The sequence below is a fragment of the Squalius cephalus genome, assembly GCF_949319135.1.
Source record: "Squalius cephalus genome assembly, chromosome: 7".
NCBI classification, from domain to species: Eukaryota; Metazoa; Chordata; class Actinopteri; order Cypriniformes; family Leuciscidae; genus Squalius; species Squalius cephalus.
The window spans coordinates 41,329,425-41,348,086 of record NC_137128.1 but is presented as its reverse complement, the minus strand read 5'-3'; the positions used below and the strand labels follow the sequence as shown (position 1 = coordinate 41,348,086).

General features: G+C 36.6%; 1 protein-coding gene across 4 annotated transcripts in view; it reads left to right on the top strand.

Annotated features, from left to right (window-relative positions):
- Positions 1-18,662, top strand: part of gigyf2 (GRB10 interacting GYF protein 2) — a 33,898-nt gene that overhangs the window by 227 nt on the left and 15,009 nt on the right. For 2 of the 4 annotated variants that reach the window (XM_079876245.1, XM_079876246.1), the window contains 20 exons: positions 3,602-3,652; positions 5,408-5,546; positions 5,644-5,739; positions 6,035-6,143; positions 6,393-6,501; positions 6,748-6,788; positions 7,431-7,463; positions 8,080-8,256; positions 8,333-8,547; positions 8,670-8,820; positions 9,349-9,588; positions 9,718-9,914; positions 10,313-10,463; positions 11,876-12,042; positions 12,148-12,242; positions 12,774-12,872; positions 13,037-13,176; positions 13,929-14,026; positions 14,152-14,292; positions 17,698-17,856. In XM_079876245.1, the coding sequence (XP_079732371.1) occupies positions 3,615-3,652; positions 5,408-5,546; positions 5,644-5,739; positions 6,035-6,143; positions 6,393-6,501; positions 6,748-6,788; positions 7,431-7,463; positions 8,080-8,256; positions 8,333-8,547; positions 8,670-8,820; positions 9,349-9,588; positions 9,718-9,914; positions 10,313-10,463; positions 11,876-12,042; positions 12,148-12,242; positions 12,774-12,872; positions 13,037-13,176; positions 13,929-14,026; positions 14,152-14,292; positions 17,698-17,856 (2,595 nt within the window). In that variant the 5' untranslated portion in view covers positions 3,602-3,614. Of the gene's footprint in view, positions 1-3,601; positions 3,653-5,407; positions 5,547-5,643; positions 5,740-6,034; positions 6,144-6,392; positions 6,502-6,747; positions 6,789-7,430; positions 7,464-8,079; positions 8,257-8,332; positions 8,563-8,669; positions 8,821-9,348; positions 9,589-9,717; positions 9,915-10,312; positions 10,464-11,875; positions 12,043-12,147; positions 12,243-12,773; positions 12,873-13,036; positions 13,177-13,928; positions 14,027-14,151; positions 14,293-17,697; positions 17,857-18,662 lie in introns of those variants that run through there. The other 2 variants (XM_079876244.1, XM_079876243.1) reach the window with 1 other exon arrangement.

Sequence of the window (18,662 nt, the reverse complement as noted above, 5' to 3'; positions counted from 1 at the left end):
GGGCTTGATTTGACCGGCCTACCGCTGATGATGCTATCAGCTATCCGTAGGCAGTCGTAGTGGAATGCGATGTGGCTGGAAACTGTAAGCATAGGCCGCACGGATTAAAACTCGTGCCAACTAACTTACATATTTACTCCCGTCGGCCGTAAGATGTGCTTCTGTGCTCCTGTCGGCATTTATTACGGCAGTATTTGACAGGTCGTACACTTCTCAGCGGTGCGTGGGACTGATTTAAAGTTGGCAGGAGTTGGAAGTCAGAAAGTTAAATGTCCAGCGATAGCCAGGCTAGGATATTTCGCTTTATTAAAACGCCTCATTAAACGGTAACATGACATCTGAAGCTGTCAATTCAATATTTCACATTGACGTTAACTTACATCTAAACGTTCCTAAAGGGATTAATTTGTGTTTTCTTGAACTAGCTTGTGGACTGCAGTGCTTACAGGGAGTATGAGGGCATGAACCGACATGGACGTGATCGATGAAACTTTAAAATTAGGCTACATTTATTAGCATTACTTTTGAGGTTTGTAGAAATAAAAACGTCAAGTCTTGATACAGATCAGTTACACACGCCTCAATGACTGGCAAGCCACTAATGGGATTGACAATATACCAAAGTGTATTTTCAGACCTATCAGCCTCCAAAAGACTAATTATGACTCTTCCCACGCATATTACAGTGGTTTTATGAAAACCTATTGTTTTATACGCTCATTACATTTCTAAACAGGCGATGCAAGTGTAATGGATGGTAACTTGGCAAAAATCTGTTGACCATCTGTTTTCAACCTAAAATAGCTTTATTGACTTTACAAATACAATAACCATGCATGCCTATTTGGGATCTGATGCAACCGCGTAATCGCATGATTTGAACAGATAAACCTATCGAAATGCCATATATATATATATATATATAATATATATATATATGTGTGTGTGTGTATATGTGTGGTTAGATTTTGTTGATGGCATATGTGTGATCTGGATTGTATTACTTCATTGCGTTGTACACGTGGTTTAAATCCCTGCATCAGCAAGTCACTACTGTTTGTTTTGCATAGACCTTATGTCATCTACATAATGTGGCTGCGTAGCAGTTCTGAAAATATAATATTAAGCCGTAAATGAAAGGTAATTAATTATAAAATATTAATAAAGGTCTCCTTTTCCCCTGAGGTTAAATGGGTCTGGTTTGACAAGTCTGCCAAGATGCCACTGCAATGTGATCATTTCAAATCAAGTTGAAAAAAGTTAGTTGCACTACGTAGTGGGCAAGGGAAGCCATGGATTGCACAGATGTCTGAGAATGCCCTTCCTAATCGGGAGAGTTCTTAAAATAGCTCGTCACAGTAAAGGGGGGGTACACTAAGGTGGCGAATAAATGGGGGTCACCTCTAGAATATGCTGGAAAAAAATTATTTACTGTCAAAGTAACCACTGTTTATATACAGTATTATTATGCCTATCTGGGACTTTAAATAAAATCATGCACATTCTTTAAAGTGTTCATTTGAAAATAAAAAGTCAAAAGCTTAATTTATTTTAGATCAAAGGTTGTCACTTTTGTGTATTCATAAGCGTTGCGTTGGCGTGTATTTGCAATTGCAACCAAAGGGGAAGACCCAAACAATGGAAATAGGAGATATGTACATGCAATTTTTTTTAGTGTAGGTGTAGTTTTCATTTCACGAATCCGCTCACACTCAACAACACACAAATATTGTTTTTGTTTGTTTATTGCAAATATGTCTGAAGTATGTGGAGATTTTTTTGTAAATTGCATGCATTTGACGGTACGCTGCAAAACCTGTAAAGTACTTATTGACATTTCCACTTTTTAAACATGCACCAGGTGATAAATGTATAATCCTAATGTCGATATGTGTCCTTGCTTGCACACATGTAAACCATGAATGATGGCATTTTTCAGACATGTTTTTGCTGTATTGTCTTGGGGTATGTTTACACGACAATGCTATGCAAAAAACGGAAACGTTTTTCCTTTGCGTTTTTCGCGTACAGACAACAATGTTGTCAAAGTAATCCATATTTACACGGATCTGCGAAAACAACTCAAAACGCTGTATTAGCCTGCCAGGCCAGTAGTTAACTGTCACTTTGTAAATGAACACTGCGCGCAAGAGCTGCACAATTCTGGATAAATTGAAAATCACGATTTCTTCAAATAAAGATCATGATTCTGAACAAACAACTAGGCCTAAACAAACTAACATGTACTTACTTGAGGTTCTGGCCAAATATAAATTGCTGCAGTCTATTTAAAAATGTTTAATTCATTTGAATGAATAATTTTAGAAAATCTATTTGATTTAATGATTCATAAATACTTTTGTTTCATTACTGAATGAATCGTTTTTGAACAAATCTCTTGAATGAATGATTCAATGAAAAAAAATAAAAAATAATTAACACTCACTTTTTGCCACCAAGTGGCATAACAATGTAATCAATACAGTCGTTTTTTTTCAAGTGGCAAGTTACTTTCAAAAGGTGATTGTTTTATTTTGATTGCTACTATGGCTGCACGATATATCGCAAATGTACATATCACGATATGCATATCGCAAGGTCTTGTGATATCTGAATGATTTTAATAGGCTACTTCAAAAAGTTGCGCAAATGTTTTAGGTTGACGCATATAACAGAGATACACTGGGCACGCAAATGTTACGTGCAACTTGCTCTCTCACTGCTCTTGACTGAGTAACTTTTGTAGCTTTAATATAAATCGATATATATTTAATGCGAAGACAATGCAGTGTTTTATTTTTATATTTGATTATTAAGTTTGTAGGTTTTTCTTTAAATAGAAAAACTGTTTTTTGTTATTGTTTACATTGATGTTAAAATGTCAGATTTGTGACGCTACTTTATGTAGGCTAATGCTGAAACGCTGCTGTTCACTTTCAAAAGTTGTAATGCTTTCTTTTCACAGAAAGAATGGTATGAAACAGCTTCACAAACAGTCTTTTCAATCACACAGTATCATTATGTCTGTTACAAATATACACATTTTCACAGAAGTACTGAGATAAAAGTTTGGATACAAACACTGATGTCTATGGTAGTGATTTACGGCTGCATGATATTGAAGAAAAATGCAATATTCGATATGCAATACGATAATGCTTTAGGTGTATAAAATGAATTTAAACCTAAACATGACAACTGCTCCCTCTGGGTCAGCGGCAGTGCCGACGTGATTTTGTCAAAGGTTTAATAGGCACAGGTGAATCGTTGTCATTTAGGAATAAGATTGTGTGGGTGTTTGAATAAAAATATTTCAATCTTTTAAAGCTTAATCATGCAATTCTACTACAATCCTACAGACCGGAAAAGTAATACACATGCGCATGATGTCGCCGTTTGCACACATTTGCGTTTTTGTAGTTTACATGCCGTTGTCAAGTAGCCTAAATGAAGTTGAACATGAAAAGTTTTCAGTTTTTAGTTGAAAGCGATGTAGTGTAACATAAACAACATTTATTTTCTGAATATTCAGTATTTTTCATTTAAGGCAATTCATATTTGTGTGCTGAGCTATTAATCAAATCATTTTAATTTTCTTCAGACTTTCAAGGAAAATGGCAGAAACCCAGACGCTTAACTTCGGACCAGAATGGTGAGTGTTGTTGCTGAAGCATCAATGTCTGAAGCAGCATTGTGAATAGTTTTTTAATGAAACACCGTAAATGTTCAGGCTGATTATGTATGTACAGCCTTAGTCAGGATTGCTTCCAAGTTTAGTGATTATACCAAATGAAACTTAAGCTTTGTCCATTTCACAGATGGACGTCATCTGTGGTGTGCTGTCAATAACACAGAAAATAAATTTTCTCTCAGAAAACATGCATACAGGGTATTGCCACTGATTTTTTTTAATTTGATTGATTCAAAAGTTAAGCATTTTGTAAGTTCCGGGGTTTCACACACTAAAAGTGAAAGATCTGGAAAAAGTATTATTTAAGATTGAAAATATCAGAATTATTTGAAATATTAGACTTTTATTGGTAACACTATAATAAGGTTTCTTTTGTTAATATTAGTTAACTACATTATTAAAATGAACTAAAATGAGCAATACTGAAAATGTTAATTTCAACATGTACTTATACATTATTACAATCAAAAGTTGCATTTAACATTAATGTACTGTAAGCCAACATGAACAAACTATGAACTATATTTTTGCTAACTAACATTAACAAAGATTAATAAATGCTTTAAAACAGATATTGCTCATTATTCATGTTAGCTAATGCATTGACTAATGTTTAAGTCCCCCTGTAGTCAATCAATTTATCTCTTAAAACTTCAAAATTACATATTTAGGTGTTTTTTCTTTGAAAAAATCACTTCATGCCTTAAAATAGCTTTAATGTAACTACACACTTCCCTCATTTACTATATGTGGTTCTATGAATTTGCTAATTTGCCCCGCCTCCACTCACTCACTCACACCAGCTCAGAGATCCACAAGTTGACGCGATTGGTTACTAGGTAGTTTGTGACGTCAGAAACACCAGCGGTTTCAAACCGCATTTTTGAGACTGTCTTTGGTTCACTGCAGTTTTAAGGAGAAAATACTAATCACCACATAGACACTTGAACAATATAAAACCTTAATTTTCACCACAGGGGGACTTTAAATGAATCCGTATTGTGAAGTGTTGCTGACTTAACAAATCAGAATATTATATTAATCTAGTATGTTTTTGTTCCATTTTATTTAGCTATTTCACTTATCTGAACACAATGCTTTAACACACCTTTATTTGAGTTTATGTAAATGCTTTGACAAAAATATGTGTGATGTAAATATATATAAATATAATTAAAACAAATACAAATTTATTATACTTTTTTTTTTTTTATTAAAATACTTTAACAAAAAGACAAGCTTCACATTTCTGCTTTTAAACTCTCCTACTGCTCAATTACCATAGTGTTTTTCAATCATTTGGAGATATATATATATATGTGTATATATATATATATATATATATATATATATATATATATATATGTATATGTATATATATATGTATATGTATATATATATATATGTACCGGTATATATATATTATATATGTATATGTATGTATGTATGTATGTATGTATGTATATATATATATATATATATATATATATATATATATATATATATGTATGTGTATATGTATATGTATGTATATGTATATATATATGTATATGTATATATATATATATCTCCAAATGATTGAAAAACACTATGGTAATTGAGCAGTAGGAGAGTTTTTTTATGTTCTTTGTATGAGTATACAGTATTTGTTTTAGTGTCTACTGACATATCAAATGATATGATGACGTAGCATGTTTTGTCTCTGCTGTGTCCCAGGCTCCGCGCCCTGTCAGGTGGAGTGGGTAGCAGCAGTGTGGCCTCCCCTCCACTCTCACCCGCATTGCCAAAGTATAAACTTGCAGACTATCGCTATGGGAGAGAAGAGATGCTAGCACTTTATGTAAAAGATAACATGGTAAGGACGTCTGTCTTTTGCTGACTTAGATTTTTGTCATGCATGTGATTTTTATTCATGTTTAAAATGTTACTAACCTTTTTATTTTCTCTTTTAGATTCCGGTAGATCTTCATGACAAGGAATTTCTACCTATTTTACAAGAGGAGCCCCTGCCACCATTGGCATTAGTCCCATTTACAGAGGAGGAGCAGGTAAGAATCAACCTATTTATTTACTGCGACCTAAGAATTGCACATGAATTTGAAATGACAAAGAGGTGCTTCCTGCAGCAGCTCTCTATTCTCTATGAAAGTGCTGTGAAAAAGCTGTGCCTACTTATTCAAGTAGTGGCATTTGGTTTTTTTGCATATGATGTCATTTTGGCACACGCTGTGGTCGAAACAGATAGCCTACTCACAATCTCGCTGTCACGCAACCCATTGCCAGGCTTGCATCTGTGAATGGAGTGGCCTTTACATTGCTTTGCATGCGTGTCTGTCTCCACAGAGAAATTTCTCCATGTCTGTAAACAGTGCAGCTGTACTCCGTCTGACAGGAAGGGGAGGGGGGACGGTGGCGGGGGCACCTAGAGGCCGAAGTTCTTCACGGGGGCGAGGTGAGCTACATTGCAACCACAGACTTTCCTTTTTTTCCATCTAAAAGAAGTGCAGTTACTTGATACGTTTTTAGCAGCGGAAATGTTTTTCTTTCTGTTAAACTAGAGCAGAGTGCAAACTTTTGTCACCTTGTGTAACATTTTCTTTCCTTAATAGTTTTCACTGTACTGAATTTCTTTTGCACAGTTATGGTGAGAAAAGGTCAGACTTGTGCATATGCTCATGAGCCCTTTTTGTTTGATTGACAGGGAGGGGCAGAGGAGAAGGAGGATTTTACCAAAGAAGTTTTGATGATGTGGAGGGAGGTTTTGGCCGTGGAGGGAGAGAGATGCATCGCTCCCAGAGTTGGGAGGAGAGGTACTCAAAATGAATTGCACCTGCAGCACAAACTGTCTGTAAGCAATTGAAATATCTACAACATTTGTTTGTCACTCCGAGTATGCAGACTAAGTGCTGAAATTAACAGTTTTTTGGCCCAGATATGTTATCTAAAATAAACTGCGAGAAAGGACAAATTAAGTATGTTAGGTGTCTTTGTTTTTGCACATTTGGTTCAGGTTACCCTGATTAAACTTAATTTTTTTTTTTTTTCGTCCTGCCCAGGGGAGACAAAAGGTTCGAAAAGCCAGGGCGAAAAGATCCAGGTTAGTATGCTAGGTTTTTAAGACATAAATGAGAGTGGGGTCAGATGTGCCCCCCATAATCTAGAACAGCGGTTCCCAAACGTTTCCAATCCAGGACCCACCTAGACAACTATAATCTATATCAAGACCCACCAAACTATTTGAGATTAGAAAACCCAATCTTAGGACATAATTGAGTATTTTATAGTACAAATTTCATCACTTTATATTTAAGTTTTAATTTCTTCATTTACTCTGGTTAAAGAGTATATGAAATATGTACATAAAAACATGCTCACTCCGGTCCAGAGATGAACTGTAAGTGATTTACTGAAATGCAAATTTAGCTGCAGCCAATTTGTGCGACCCATCTTTTCCCACTTCGAGACCCACAGTTTGAAAACTGCACCATTTTTGTCATGTCACCATGTATTTAGAAATGGTCATATACAGCTGCCTTTGATTGAGAGATTCCACATGAGAAAAGTGATTAACACTTTCTACATGCAAAATTTCTGTGCATTTTTTCCACTAACTTCATAAATTAGGGGTAGTTGTGGGAAAAAGTGGCATAGATGACCCCACTCTCTCCTACAAAGTGTGACCTGATGTAATGCATCACATTATATTCCAGTACTGAACCAACTTAATCTCTGTCCATAGATGGAGCACCAGCCCATTTTCCACTCAATCACAGTAAGTCCTCTTTGCTAACAGACCTATAAAATGTACACTACCATTATCATTAGGTTTGTATGTAAGTTTTTTTTAAAAAGAAAAAATACTTTTGAGCATGGATGTTACATTGATCAAAAGTGAGTTCAAGAGTTTTTGATTTCAAATAAGTGCTTTTCTTTGAACTTTTGAACTTTCTGTTCATCAAAGAATCCTGAAAAAAATGTTTCTCGATTTACACAAAAACATTAAGCAACACGACTGTTTTTTAACATGATAATAATAAGAAATGTTTCTTGAGCAGCAAATCAGCATATTAGAATTATTTCTGAAGGATCATGTGACTCTGAAGAATGGAGTAATGATGCTGAAAATTCAGCTTTGATCACAGGAATAAATTACAGTTTAACATATTAAAATAGAAAAAAGTTATTTGAAATTGTATTGTCTTACAATATTACTTTTTGATGTATATTTTATCAAACAAATGCAGCTTCACACCATTAAAAAAAGCTTACTTGTCCCAGACTTTTAAATGGTAGTGTGTAATAGATGCATTGCAAATGTTTCAATTGCTCAACATGTACTATTTGGATCTTTTTTTTTCATTGACTTTTTTTTTTTTTCTTCCCAAAAGTACGGGCGAACTATGAGGATGCTAGTGCAGGGAACACTCGAAAACACGAATTCGTTCGCTCAGGAAGTGACAACTGGCGCTCGATTCGAGATGAGCAGAATGGAGAGGAAGACGATAGTGGCTGGAGGCTTGCAGGTTCTCGTCGGGATAACGAACGATGGTGTCCTCCAAGTCCAGGTGTGTTGCATGCCCTTTTTTTCATCAAGAACTTATTTAAAAAATGTTCGGATACGAACTGATTCCTCATTTGCAGATGGCCCACGATCAGCAGGGTGGCGGGAACACCCGGATCAACGTCGGCGTTTTCCTTTTGACTCAAGGGATGAGGAGCGTGCTGGTTACCGCAGACCTCGGTCAGGCAGCGGGAGCGTAGAGGAGGAGAGGGACAGTTTGCCAGAATGGTGTCTGGAAGATGCAGAGGAGGAGACGGGGACATTTGACTCCTCAGGGGCCTTCCTCTCACTTAAGGTGAGGGCGTGGGAAGTGAGTTCTTGAATTTTGATCTTTTATTCTATTTTATTTGGTTAATAAGAATGTCTGTCTAGATAAATGTATTTTCGATCAGTAAGTTTTTCTCATTGCTCAATTAGAAAGCTCCTAAGGAGCCTATCCTGGAAGAGGCGGAGCTGGACTTCCGGCCACTGGAGGAGAATGAAGAATACACAGAAAAGGATGACAGTGAATCAGAACAAACCAAAGATACTGATACAGAAACTAGATGTGAGAGTAATCGAAATGAAGGTAAGGCGGCGTTAAGAAATCCCATCGGGTACTCCATTTCAAGTTAATGGACTAAATCAAGTTAATCAGTTTAGTTACAGGCAGGCAAGTCTCTCACAAAGGCTGCATTTATTTGTTCAAAAATACAGTAAAACTGATAATGTGAAATATTATTACAATTCAAATAACTATTTTCTATTTTAACATATTTGAAAATCAGATTGCAAAAACTGAATTTTCAGCATAATGTCTCCAGTCTTCATTGTCACATGATCTTTCAGAAATCCTTCTAATATGCTGATTTTCTGCTCAAGAAACATTTCTTATCAATGTTGAAAACAGTTGTGCTGCTTAATATTTTTTGAAAAGTTTAAAAGAACAGCATTTATTTTCTTTAAAAATGACAGGCCCCAAAATTTTAAACTGGATTTTAATGTTACCATTTTTAATTCTTCAATCTTGTACATTGTCAGTTCATGTCTGAACAACTCTTTAAGAATTGTAAATCATTGTCACCATTTTTAATAAAGCTTTATTTTTGGTTTACAGAAGGCAGTAAATCGGAAGAGCCATCGCCGGTTGCTGTACCATTTCCAGCAGTGGTAACGCCTCCCAAGGCTGCGACTCCGGCACCCCTTCCGTCTGTTAACCCGGAACAGGCTGAAGAAAGTGAGAGACCATTGGAGAGAACGACAGTACCTGAACTCAGTAAAGCACCACTACACACAACCCTACCAAACAGCATTTTGGAGGCTATTTCCATACCACATGTAACAAACACACTCCCAGGTAATAATCAAATGAATAAAACACATGCAAATATTTATGCAAAAATAGTTCCTTAAAAAATATATTTTGGAAAATAAAACCTGTAGCCTTCATTTGTGGAATGCTGAATTACCCTGTCTCTGCTTCCAGATCTTCCGCTCTCTACTCCTCCTGTGCTCCCCGTTCAGTCAGTGCCCACGCAAACCCAGCAGGTCAAGCCTCTGGAGATGCCAGTGGCAGTGGCTCCTGTTCTCCCCCACTCCAAAGGCATTGTGGGTCCTTTCAGCCGGCCCTCTGCACTGCCCTCTGACATGGATGAGGATGAGGGACTCAAGCACTTTGAGCAGGTGTGAATGGCTGTTTACTGTACAGCAGTGCTTGCATCTAAATATTGAGTTGGTACCTAACACTTGGTGTCTACACCGGATGTGACAAAGCAACCGTTGCAAATTCATTTGTTCTTTGTGTCAGAAGTAGCATGAGCACTTGAAGTATGTTGGAAATTGAACGGGGCATCAGTTTACTGTCGGGAATTTGTTGTAGATTGCATCACTGATTATAATAGGTGGTATTTGCTTTTGTCACAATTCGTTGTGATGCGTGCGTCTGGATTTGACATGGTGTAAATTATTGGTATAAAATACTGCTAAAGGTATCAGAGCTACTCTAAGGTCTATCAGCCACATTACAAAGCTTCTACGAAGATCGAAAATTTGAACAGTAGACTTTTTCCTATCTGAAACAGGAAGCTGAGAAAATGGTGGCATACCTGCAGGACGGCGGTTTGGACGATGAGCGTTTGGCCACCAAGATTGGTCCCAAACCCACAGCTCTTCCCATTACCCATGAGGCTGCATTCAAATGGTTTTACAAAGATCCGCAGGGAGAGATCCAAGGTAGGCAAATCAGTATCCAATCTAACTTTCGCACTGCATTATAAATGCAGTTATTCAGATTTTTAAGAATCCTTTTTTTTTTTTACATTTATACATTTTTTATGAAGTATCTTAATGTTCACCAAGGCTCCATTTATTTTTATTTATTATGAAACGTAAGAATTATAATTTTTTTAAATATAATTTATTCTTAAGCTGCAAAAGCTACATTTTCAGCAGCCATTACTCCAGTCTTGAGTGCCACATAGTGCCTTTATCACGCTAAAGTGTCAATAACTTTTAGTATTGTGCTGCATGGATATATTACATATTACCGAGATATAAATTATATAGCAAAATCTGTAATAATAAACTCTTCCGTGGTCTTGATAACAATATTATTGATCTGACTGCATTGACTGCATTGTATCATGAGAACTGAACTGAGCTGGACGATGACATCACTGTTTTCTCCAGAGCTGCTGTATATGAATAACTGAATAACTAATGACTTTTACAACGGAAATGAATCAACACCGAACTTACTTGAGCTGGACAATAACGCTATTTTCTTCTAGATCTGCTGTACATCCAAATAACTTTGTTGCATTATTTTCCTGTTATCACTGTAAAGCTGCTTTGAAACAATACGTTTTGTATAAAGTGTTATAAAAATAAATGTGACTTGTCTTGACTTGACAAATATTGTCATTCCGCCCATCCCTAATATCATGTACATCATTCTAGTTTTAAACATTTTTATTTTCAACTAATCGATTACGTCGACTACAAAATTACTCAATGTCTTACGACTGAATCTGTCCATGTTAAAACCTGTACCTTAAAGGCCCTTTCACACCGGATGCGTAACGAAAAAGCGAATAGTTCGTGTGCGAATAGTTCGCGTCAAAACCCATCACATGAGCCGCGTAAACACGGTCTCTATCTCTATCTTTGACGATTAGCTTTCTATCCCAAATGTAGTTTAGCCTGCTAGCCTACACAGCACAGGACTATACAACAACTAAAACTATCACACAACATACTCACAGTCGTGATAACCGAGTTGGTTGGCAATGATACGCCACACAATCATTGTCCTTGTAGTATATGATTGGCTGAAGTCTTTTCTGTCGCCGCAAAAGGAAAAAAAAAATCGACATCGAAACGAAAAAAAAAAAGTCGTTTTTTCGCCGCAGCACATTCGCGTTCGGTGTGAAAGCACTCATTACACAAACAGCTGATCAAAAAATAAAACCATCGCGCGAATTATTCGTGCGTAAAAATCGCGTCCAGTGTGAAAGGGCCTTAAGAACTAACAACTTGTTCCCCTTCCCTGTGAGGAAGCCTCTCTACTTCAGAGAATTCAAAATGTTACCGTGTTGCTCTAAATAGCCACATTCAGTGACCCCAGTCTGTCTGTCTTCTCACAGGACCATTTAATAACCAGGAGATGTCTGAGTGGTTTCAGGCGGGCTATTTCACCATGACCTTGCAGGTGAAGCGAGGATGTGACGAGATGTTCCAGCCCCTGGGAGAGATGATGAAGTTGTGGGGGCGAGTGCCCTTTACACCCGGCCCCACACTACCTCCCGTACTGGTAATAAGAGACTTGCTTATCTGTGAGAAATGCCAGGCCCAAGACGACTTCCCCTTGTTGTTCAGCATACAAAAAGTGTTGATGTGTGTGTTTGTCTGTGTATAGGGAGATGCAGATCAAGAGAGGATAAAGAGACAACAGGAGATGAATGCTCTAAATATGTATCAGATACAGCAGATGCAATATCAGTACTTACTCAGGTATGACGGTGTAATTTTTTGCAGCACAAACAGAATTGCTAGAGAGAACATCAAAAACAAATTACTACTAAATTACTAATTACTATTAATTAACTTAATTTCACTCTTCTGTTGTCCGTTGTTAGGGAAAAAAAATGGGTAGTTCTGCCTTAAACTCGCACCATTTGTTGAACCAATGTTATTTTCAGCCCAGTTTTATTTTAAAATGTAATTAATTCCTAAGCTGAATTTTCAGCATCATTACTCCAGTCTTCAGTGTCACATGATTCTTCAGAAATCATTTCTAATATGCTGATTTGCTGCTTGAGAAACATTTCTTATCAATATAGAAAACAATTGGAATAGGAAATTCAAAGAACAGCATTTAGATCAAATCAAAATCTGTTATAACATAAATGTCTTTACTGACACTTTAGATCAATTGAATGTATCCTTGCTGAATAAAATTTAATTTCTTTCAAAAAAAAGACATGCAAACACATGATTTTTTTTTTTAATGCCATTAAATGAAGACTCTCTCTTGTCCTCTAGGCAACAGTATGCTCTGGCTCAACAGAAAGTTTTAAACTCTGCTCCTCCTCTACAACAGCAGCAGCTCAATCTCCTTCTCCATCAGGCGCTTAAGATCAGGTGAGATTAATTTACTTCTGTTTTCAGATAACTTCTCAGAATTACACATTTCATCAGGGCAAACAGAGGGCATATTAAAGCGTGGGTGGTGTGATACACTGCATTGGTATTGTGGTTGAGCATCTGTGACACTATCTCACAGTTTGATTTGTGTGCCCCTGCAGAACGCCAGAGCCTCAACAGAGCCTCTTACCTCCCGTCACACGTTCCATGTCCGTTCCAGACTCGGGATCTGTTTGGGAAATGCAGAACTCTTCCACTCAGGCATCCTGTTCTCCAAACATGCAGCCCACCACTCCCAGCAGTACGTCAACACCGAGATCTGCTCTGCTAAGCAATAAGATCAGAACAAGGACATGTTTAGAACTGGAACTTTTTCCTAGTGTAGAATACGTTGAGGCAAATTTTTTGAAAATCTTGATCCATTTCCCCCCCACAGTCAGTTTATGCCTTTGTTTGTCTCGCTTCAAACTTTTAGATGTTAGTTATTCACCTCACCTTGTTTGTTGTCTTGAACTCCTCAAGTCATTAGATCAGCAGTTGAGTCAGAGTGCCACAGTAGCTTTAAATGGAAAAAAAAAAGTGCTGCATCCTTCCTGCAGCTCTTGTATTGTTTCTGGTGTGCTTGTTTTCTACTCTCACTTACAGTAACACACCACTCACTTAGTTTTTGATATGACTCATGCTCATCTCGTGGTATAACTCGGTTGCTAGTGATTTGACTCAGCTGAATGAGATGCCACTTAAGCAGAACAGAAACATGTGGCATTTGACAGTTGTTTTTGCTTTGAAGTGGAACAGTGGCTTCTTCTATTATTTTGTCTTTACATTCACAATGGTCATGCCCTTTACTACCACAGTAGCATTAAACTCCATTAATTCATTAATTCATATTTGATATATCATTCATTTTTATTCTATGATGTCTATACATTTAGAGTATCAAAATTGGCTACACAGATAACTCATAATTAAGTTTGTATATATGCTGATCTCTAACAGTCAAATTGAGAAATCATATGATATGCTTATTCTAAGTCTGTTTGTATTTTTTAGCATGGGAAGGGAGTAGCGTATGGGATCTGCCACTAGACTCCATGCCTCAGGCGTCTTCCCTTGAACAGATTCAGCTGGAGAAAGCCAAAGCTTTGAAGGTGAGAAAGATACGAGTAGATATTTTGTGATCTAAAATTACTGATACCGTGGGACTGATACAAGGGTCTCATTTTGTAAATTTAATAGTATTTTTTTTTTTTAAATGGTCTTTTCTGCTCTAAAGCTTGAGATGGAGAGACGGGAGGCAGAGCTTCGGGCCAAAAGGGAAGAGGAGGAGAGGAAGCGACTGGAAGAGGCGCTGCGTGCTAGACAAGAGGAGGAGCGGAAACGTTTGGAGGAAGAAGAGTTGGCACGGCGCAAACAGGTCAGGAGAGAAGGGAAATTATGCAATGATTAGTGCTGAGATTCAAATACAAAGCTCTGCATTTAAAGGGGTCAAGAAACTGGATTGTTTTATTATTTTATAATGTTGCCTGGGGTGCCCTTATAATGTTAGTATGATTTTTACATAAAAAATTGTCATAATTTATAAATAAAAGCCATTTTTCCAAGCCTGATTTCAGCCTTAGATTTGAACGCTCCGTTTTAAGGGGCGTGTCTGCTGTGAGACTGCAGTGCAAACGCCCACTGCTGTGATTGGCTGACATGCTTGCAATGAAATAGCTAGTATTACAGGAACTCTCTCAAAAACTTTTACTACGTTTTTACTATTACAGCTATCGAGATTAACAAATCGTGAAAAGTATCGTTTCAAGCATTATATTTAAATCTATTCCATCACATGAAAGGTTGCAGCATGATGAGCACTGAGCAGATGACAGACAGTCTGTTGATCGCGTGAATAAAGATCTTATCATTGCAACGCAATTTTTGCACTCTCACAAATGCTTACACCAAATCACAATGCAAACACGATGTGAGTACACAGTAAGAGCTTCGTTGTGTAGTGTAACAGTGTCTTTATTTCATCACGAGTTTGGTAAGTGTCCAGATAAGCTCTCGCGGCTCGCGCTGTGCTGTTTGATTGACAGCTTGGGCAAAGGGATCGTTCTTTGATCGCTTTCTGTAGGCTATATAATTAAATAACAGTTTAAAAAAAAGATTATTTTCATAATACTACGAGAAATTATGTGAAGTTGATCGTTTAGTCACTGATGCATAAACAGTATTGAACGATTTTAAGAGAAATATCTGAACTTGAATAATTACACCGAAATCACTGATCGCAGATCAGGCATTAGAATACACATGGTTACTTACATGTTGCTGGCAGATCCGTGTCGGGAAATTGTGATTGATTGATTTAATAAAGTTTAACCATGCTGGAATCCGAAGGAAGCTTATGACTGTCTTCTTCCACAAACAGGCACTGCACAATATTTAGTCAACAGCATGTTTATTGCTTGTAAGTAGCTCGATCCGGTAGCAATTATCATGTCGTCCTATGTTATTTAGCATGTTTGGGCGAATCGGTGGGCGGGGCTAAACAGGCCGTGTTGAAGTAGGCGTTGATCTTCTTTTGTGGAGGCGGTGTTTTATCCTCTTTGACGTCATAGTTCCCCACTTTGAAAAACGAGTCGTTTGCTGAGCCTGATGTCTATAAAAGCTTTTATTGGACTAACAAGGTAGTTTTCAGTTCTGAAACTTACAGGATATTATTATAGTATGATGATCTCTTATATGTCAAAAGCTCAAGGAAACTTTGATTTCTCAGTTCATCACCCCTTTAAAACATATATGAAACGAAGGCGGTGAATGAGAGCATTTTTGATATGAGTTTCTCATACATGTTCACATGACACTGTTGATTGTTGTTGAAGCCTAAACACTGTTCTTTATGTGCTTTTATTAAAAAAGTAAATGGCACATTGACATTCACACAACTAAACTTTTGAATGTTTTTTGGTTTATATATTAGAGTTGGGAATCTTTTGGAATGTCACAATCCGATTCTAAATTGATTCTCAATAGATTTGATTCTAAACTTTGAATTTTATTTTATTTAAGGAAAAAGTAATGAAATAATTTGTTTAATTTAAAGAAGTTGTTCAAACAAAAATGTAGGAAACGTGCAGAGGGTGTGTCCCCAATTGAGTGATATTAAATACAACTTATAAATGTACTTTAAAAACTTTAAAGTTTTGTTGAATTATTATTTTTCAATCTCATGTTATTGTTTTTCTTCATCTATCAATTTAAATATTTTATATTGAACTATTTTATTCATAATAAATCACATTTCCTGCCTTTTAATTTTGTAGGATATTAGTAATCCTAGTTATACTGTTTATATTTGTTCCTCTCGTACAGATTTGCCATGTCTGCTTATTCATTTTTAAGGGGCTTGTTTTGCTTTTTGTTTGGACTGTTGAACAGACCGTAAACTAATGAAGACAGAGAATGGGAGCGCTGTGTTCTCAGGCGCTAGGGTTCTCAGCACCATCACAATAAGTCTCGCTTCCGACACATCGGCCAAACATAACTTGTTGGCTGATGCCTATATTTTAAAAATGCAAAATATCGGCCTTAGCATTATATCGATCGACCACCAGTCGGGAGTTATTTAATAAAGTGTTTATCAGCTGGTTCCGTTAAGTGGCCGATCGTTTCGAGTTACCAAAAAAAAAAAAAAAAAAAAAAAAAAAAAAAAATATATATATATATATATATATATATATATATATATATATATATATATATATATTGGGGCTGGGCGATATGGCCAAAAAAAATTATCACGATCATTTTTTTTTTTTATATCAGTCGATATCGATAATTATCACGATAAATGTCAAATCTTTATTTCTTTCAAGTTTAAAGGCAGATTTTTGCTCCTAAGTAAAAGTTGTAGAAACCAGAGCGTTAATTGTGGTTTTAAACTACTCTTTGTCAGAACATATCATGACAAACACTTGCCAAATCTGAGGTAGAACATTCAAACATTTGTCATTTTCCTTAACAAAATAAATATCTTAATAGAAAAATTAATTTCTTAGTTTCTGCCTGTGCTAATTTTTATTTGGTAAAATGTAATATTCTGACTGTTTGAGTTTTATTAAAATGAACCATTGGTCATCTGGTATCATGCCTTTAGAATAGATCATGATAACCACAGATAAAGCCAGGCATAGCCGATAGCACCTCAGTATCATGGCAAAATGTAACTTTGTGATTTCTATGATATTTGTATGAAAAACCATAGCCTAAATACATTATTAAATACTGTAATTATATTGCATTAGTTCTTTAATACATTGTCTACATTAATAATGTAATACAATTCAATATGTTTATCCCACATTTCATGGTGCAGTTAATATTACTTGGCTAACGTTACAGTAAATCCATGGTAAATGATGCGAATTTGTAGACGGAAAAGCCTTCTGACTGTATCGTTGCGCACAGTGTTTCTCCTGTTTGTCAGCGCTGTTTCATCTGCCTTTAAACTGGTTTAAATCACGGAGACATTTGTGTTCTTCGCTGCATTCAAGCGCTCTCACTGGATATCGTGACCAGGACCGATCAGAGTAAACGCATCTGCTCTAGTGAGCTTGCGCTGCGCTGCCGTTGGACTTTGAGCCGAGCGTATAAACGGTCCGTGTGGCGCGCGGTTCAAATGAGTTTCGTTCCGCTTTTGGCGCATACACATTATCGAACATTTATCGAACTCTTCATATCGTTGTATCGAGAAAAATTCTATCGCGATAATTATCGTTATCGTTTTATCGCCCAGCCCTAATATATATAATACGCACTCTGTCTTCTGTAGGAGGAGGCTCTCCAGAGGCAGCGGGAGCAGGAGGCGGCACAGCGACGGCAGAAAGAGGAGGAGGAAAGGTTAGCTCAGGAGGAGGCACTCCGACGGCTGGAGGAAAGGAGGAGGGAAGAGGAAGAGAGGAGACAAAGGGAAGAATTCCTCCGCAAACAGGTAAGACTTGCGTGTGAATATTTATTATAAAATGGATCCAAAATCTAATTGGTTTAGCCATATTCAAAGCTTTTGTAAAATAGCAGTTGTTGGGTCATTACCAATATCTAAGTTAGGTGAAAAGGATCGTTTAGGCCAATAGTTTTTAAAATTGATATAATGAATGAACAGATGAAATGTACAACATTTACAAAAAAGTCTTAATGTTTAACTTCATCTATGCCTTAGGGCTGGGAGAAAAAATCGATTCACCTAGCTATTGCAATTTTTTTTAATTTTTTTTATTTATTCCAGAATAGATATTAATTCTAATTCAATTGCTTTATTTTCCTTGCTTATATATGAGGTTGACAGAAGTTAGCCACTTTCGTTCCAACAGAGGATGAAATGTGTTATCTATGAGTGTTGAGTGATGTAATATCCCTTTCAAGTGGACGCGTGGAAGAGACTGAAAGCACTGTAAAGCCCTCACGCTACTCATTTGCTGAGAGAGATAAGACAATAGAGCTGCACGATTCATCTTTAAAAGACTGTGATCTTGATTCAAACACCCACACTATCTTCAATTTGTCTGTATTTAACTTTGACAAAATCATATCGCAACATTCAAATCTGTGTTGCCGCTGACCCAGATAGTTGTCATGAAACAGCTTCAACCTCATAGTATCATTATTTCTGTGATGCAATAGTTAAAATTATCATAGAAGTACTTGGATAAGTTTAAAGTTCAAATATGAACACTGATGTCTACGATAGCGATCAGCTTTTGATAGAAACTTGGTGCTTAAAATAACGCATTTATCAAT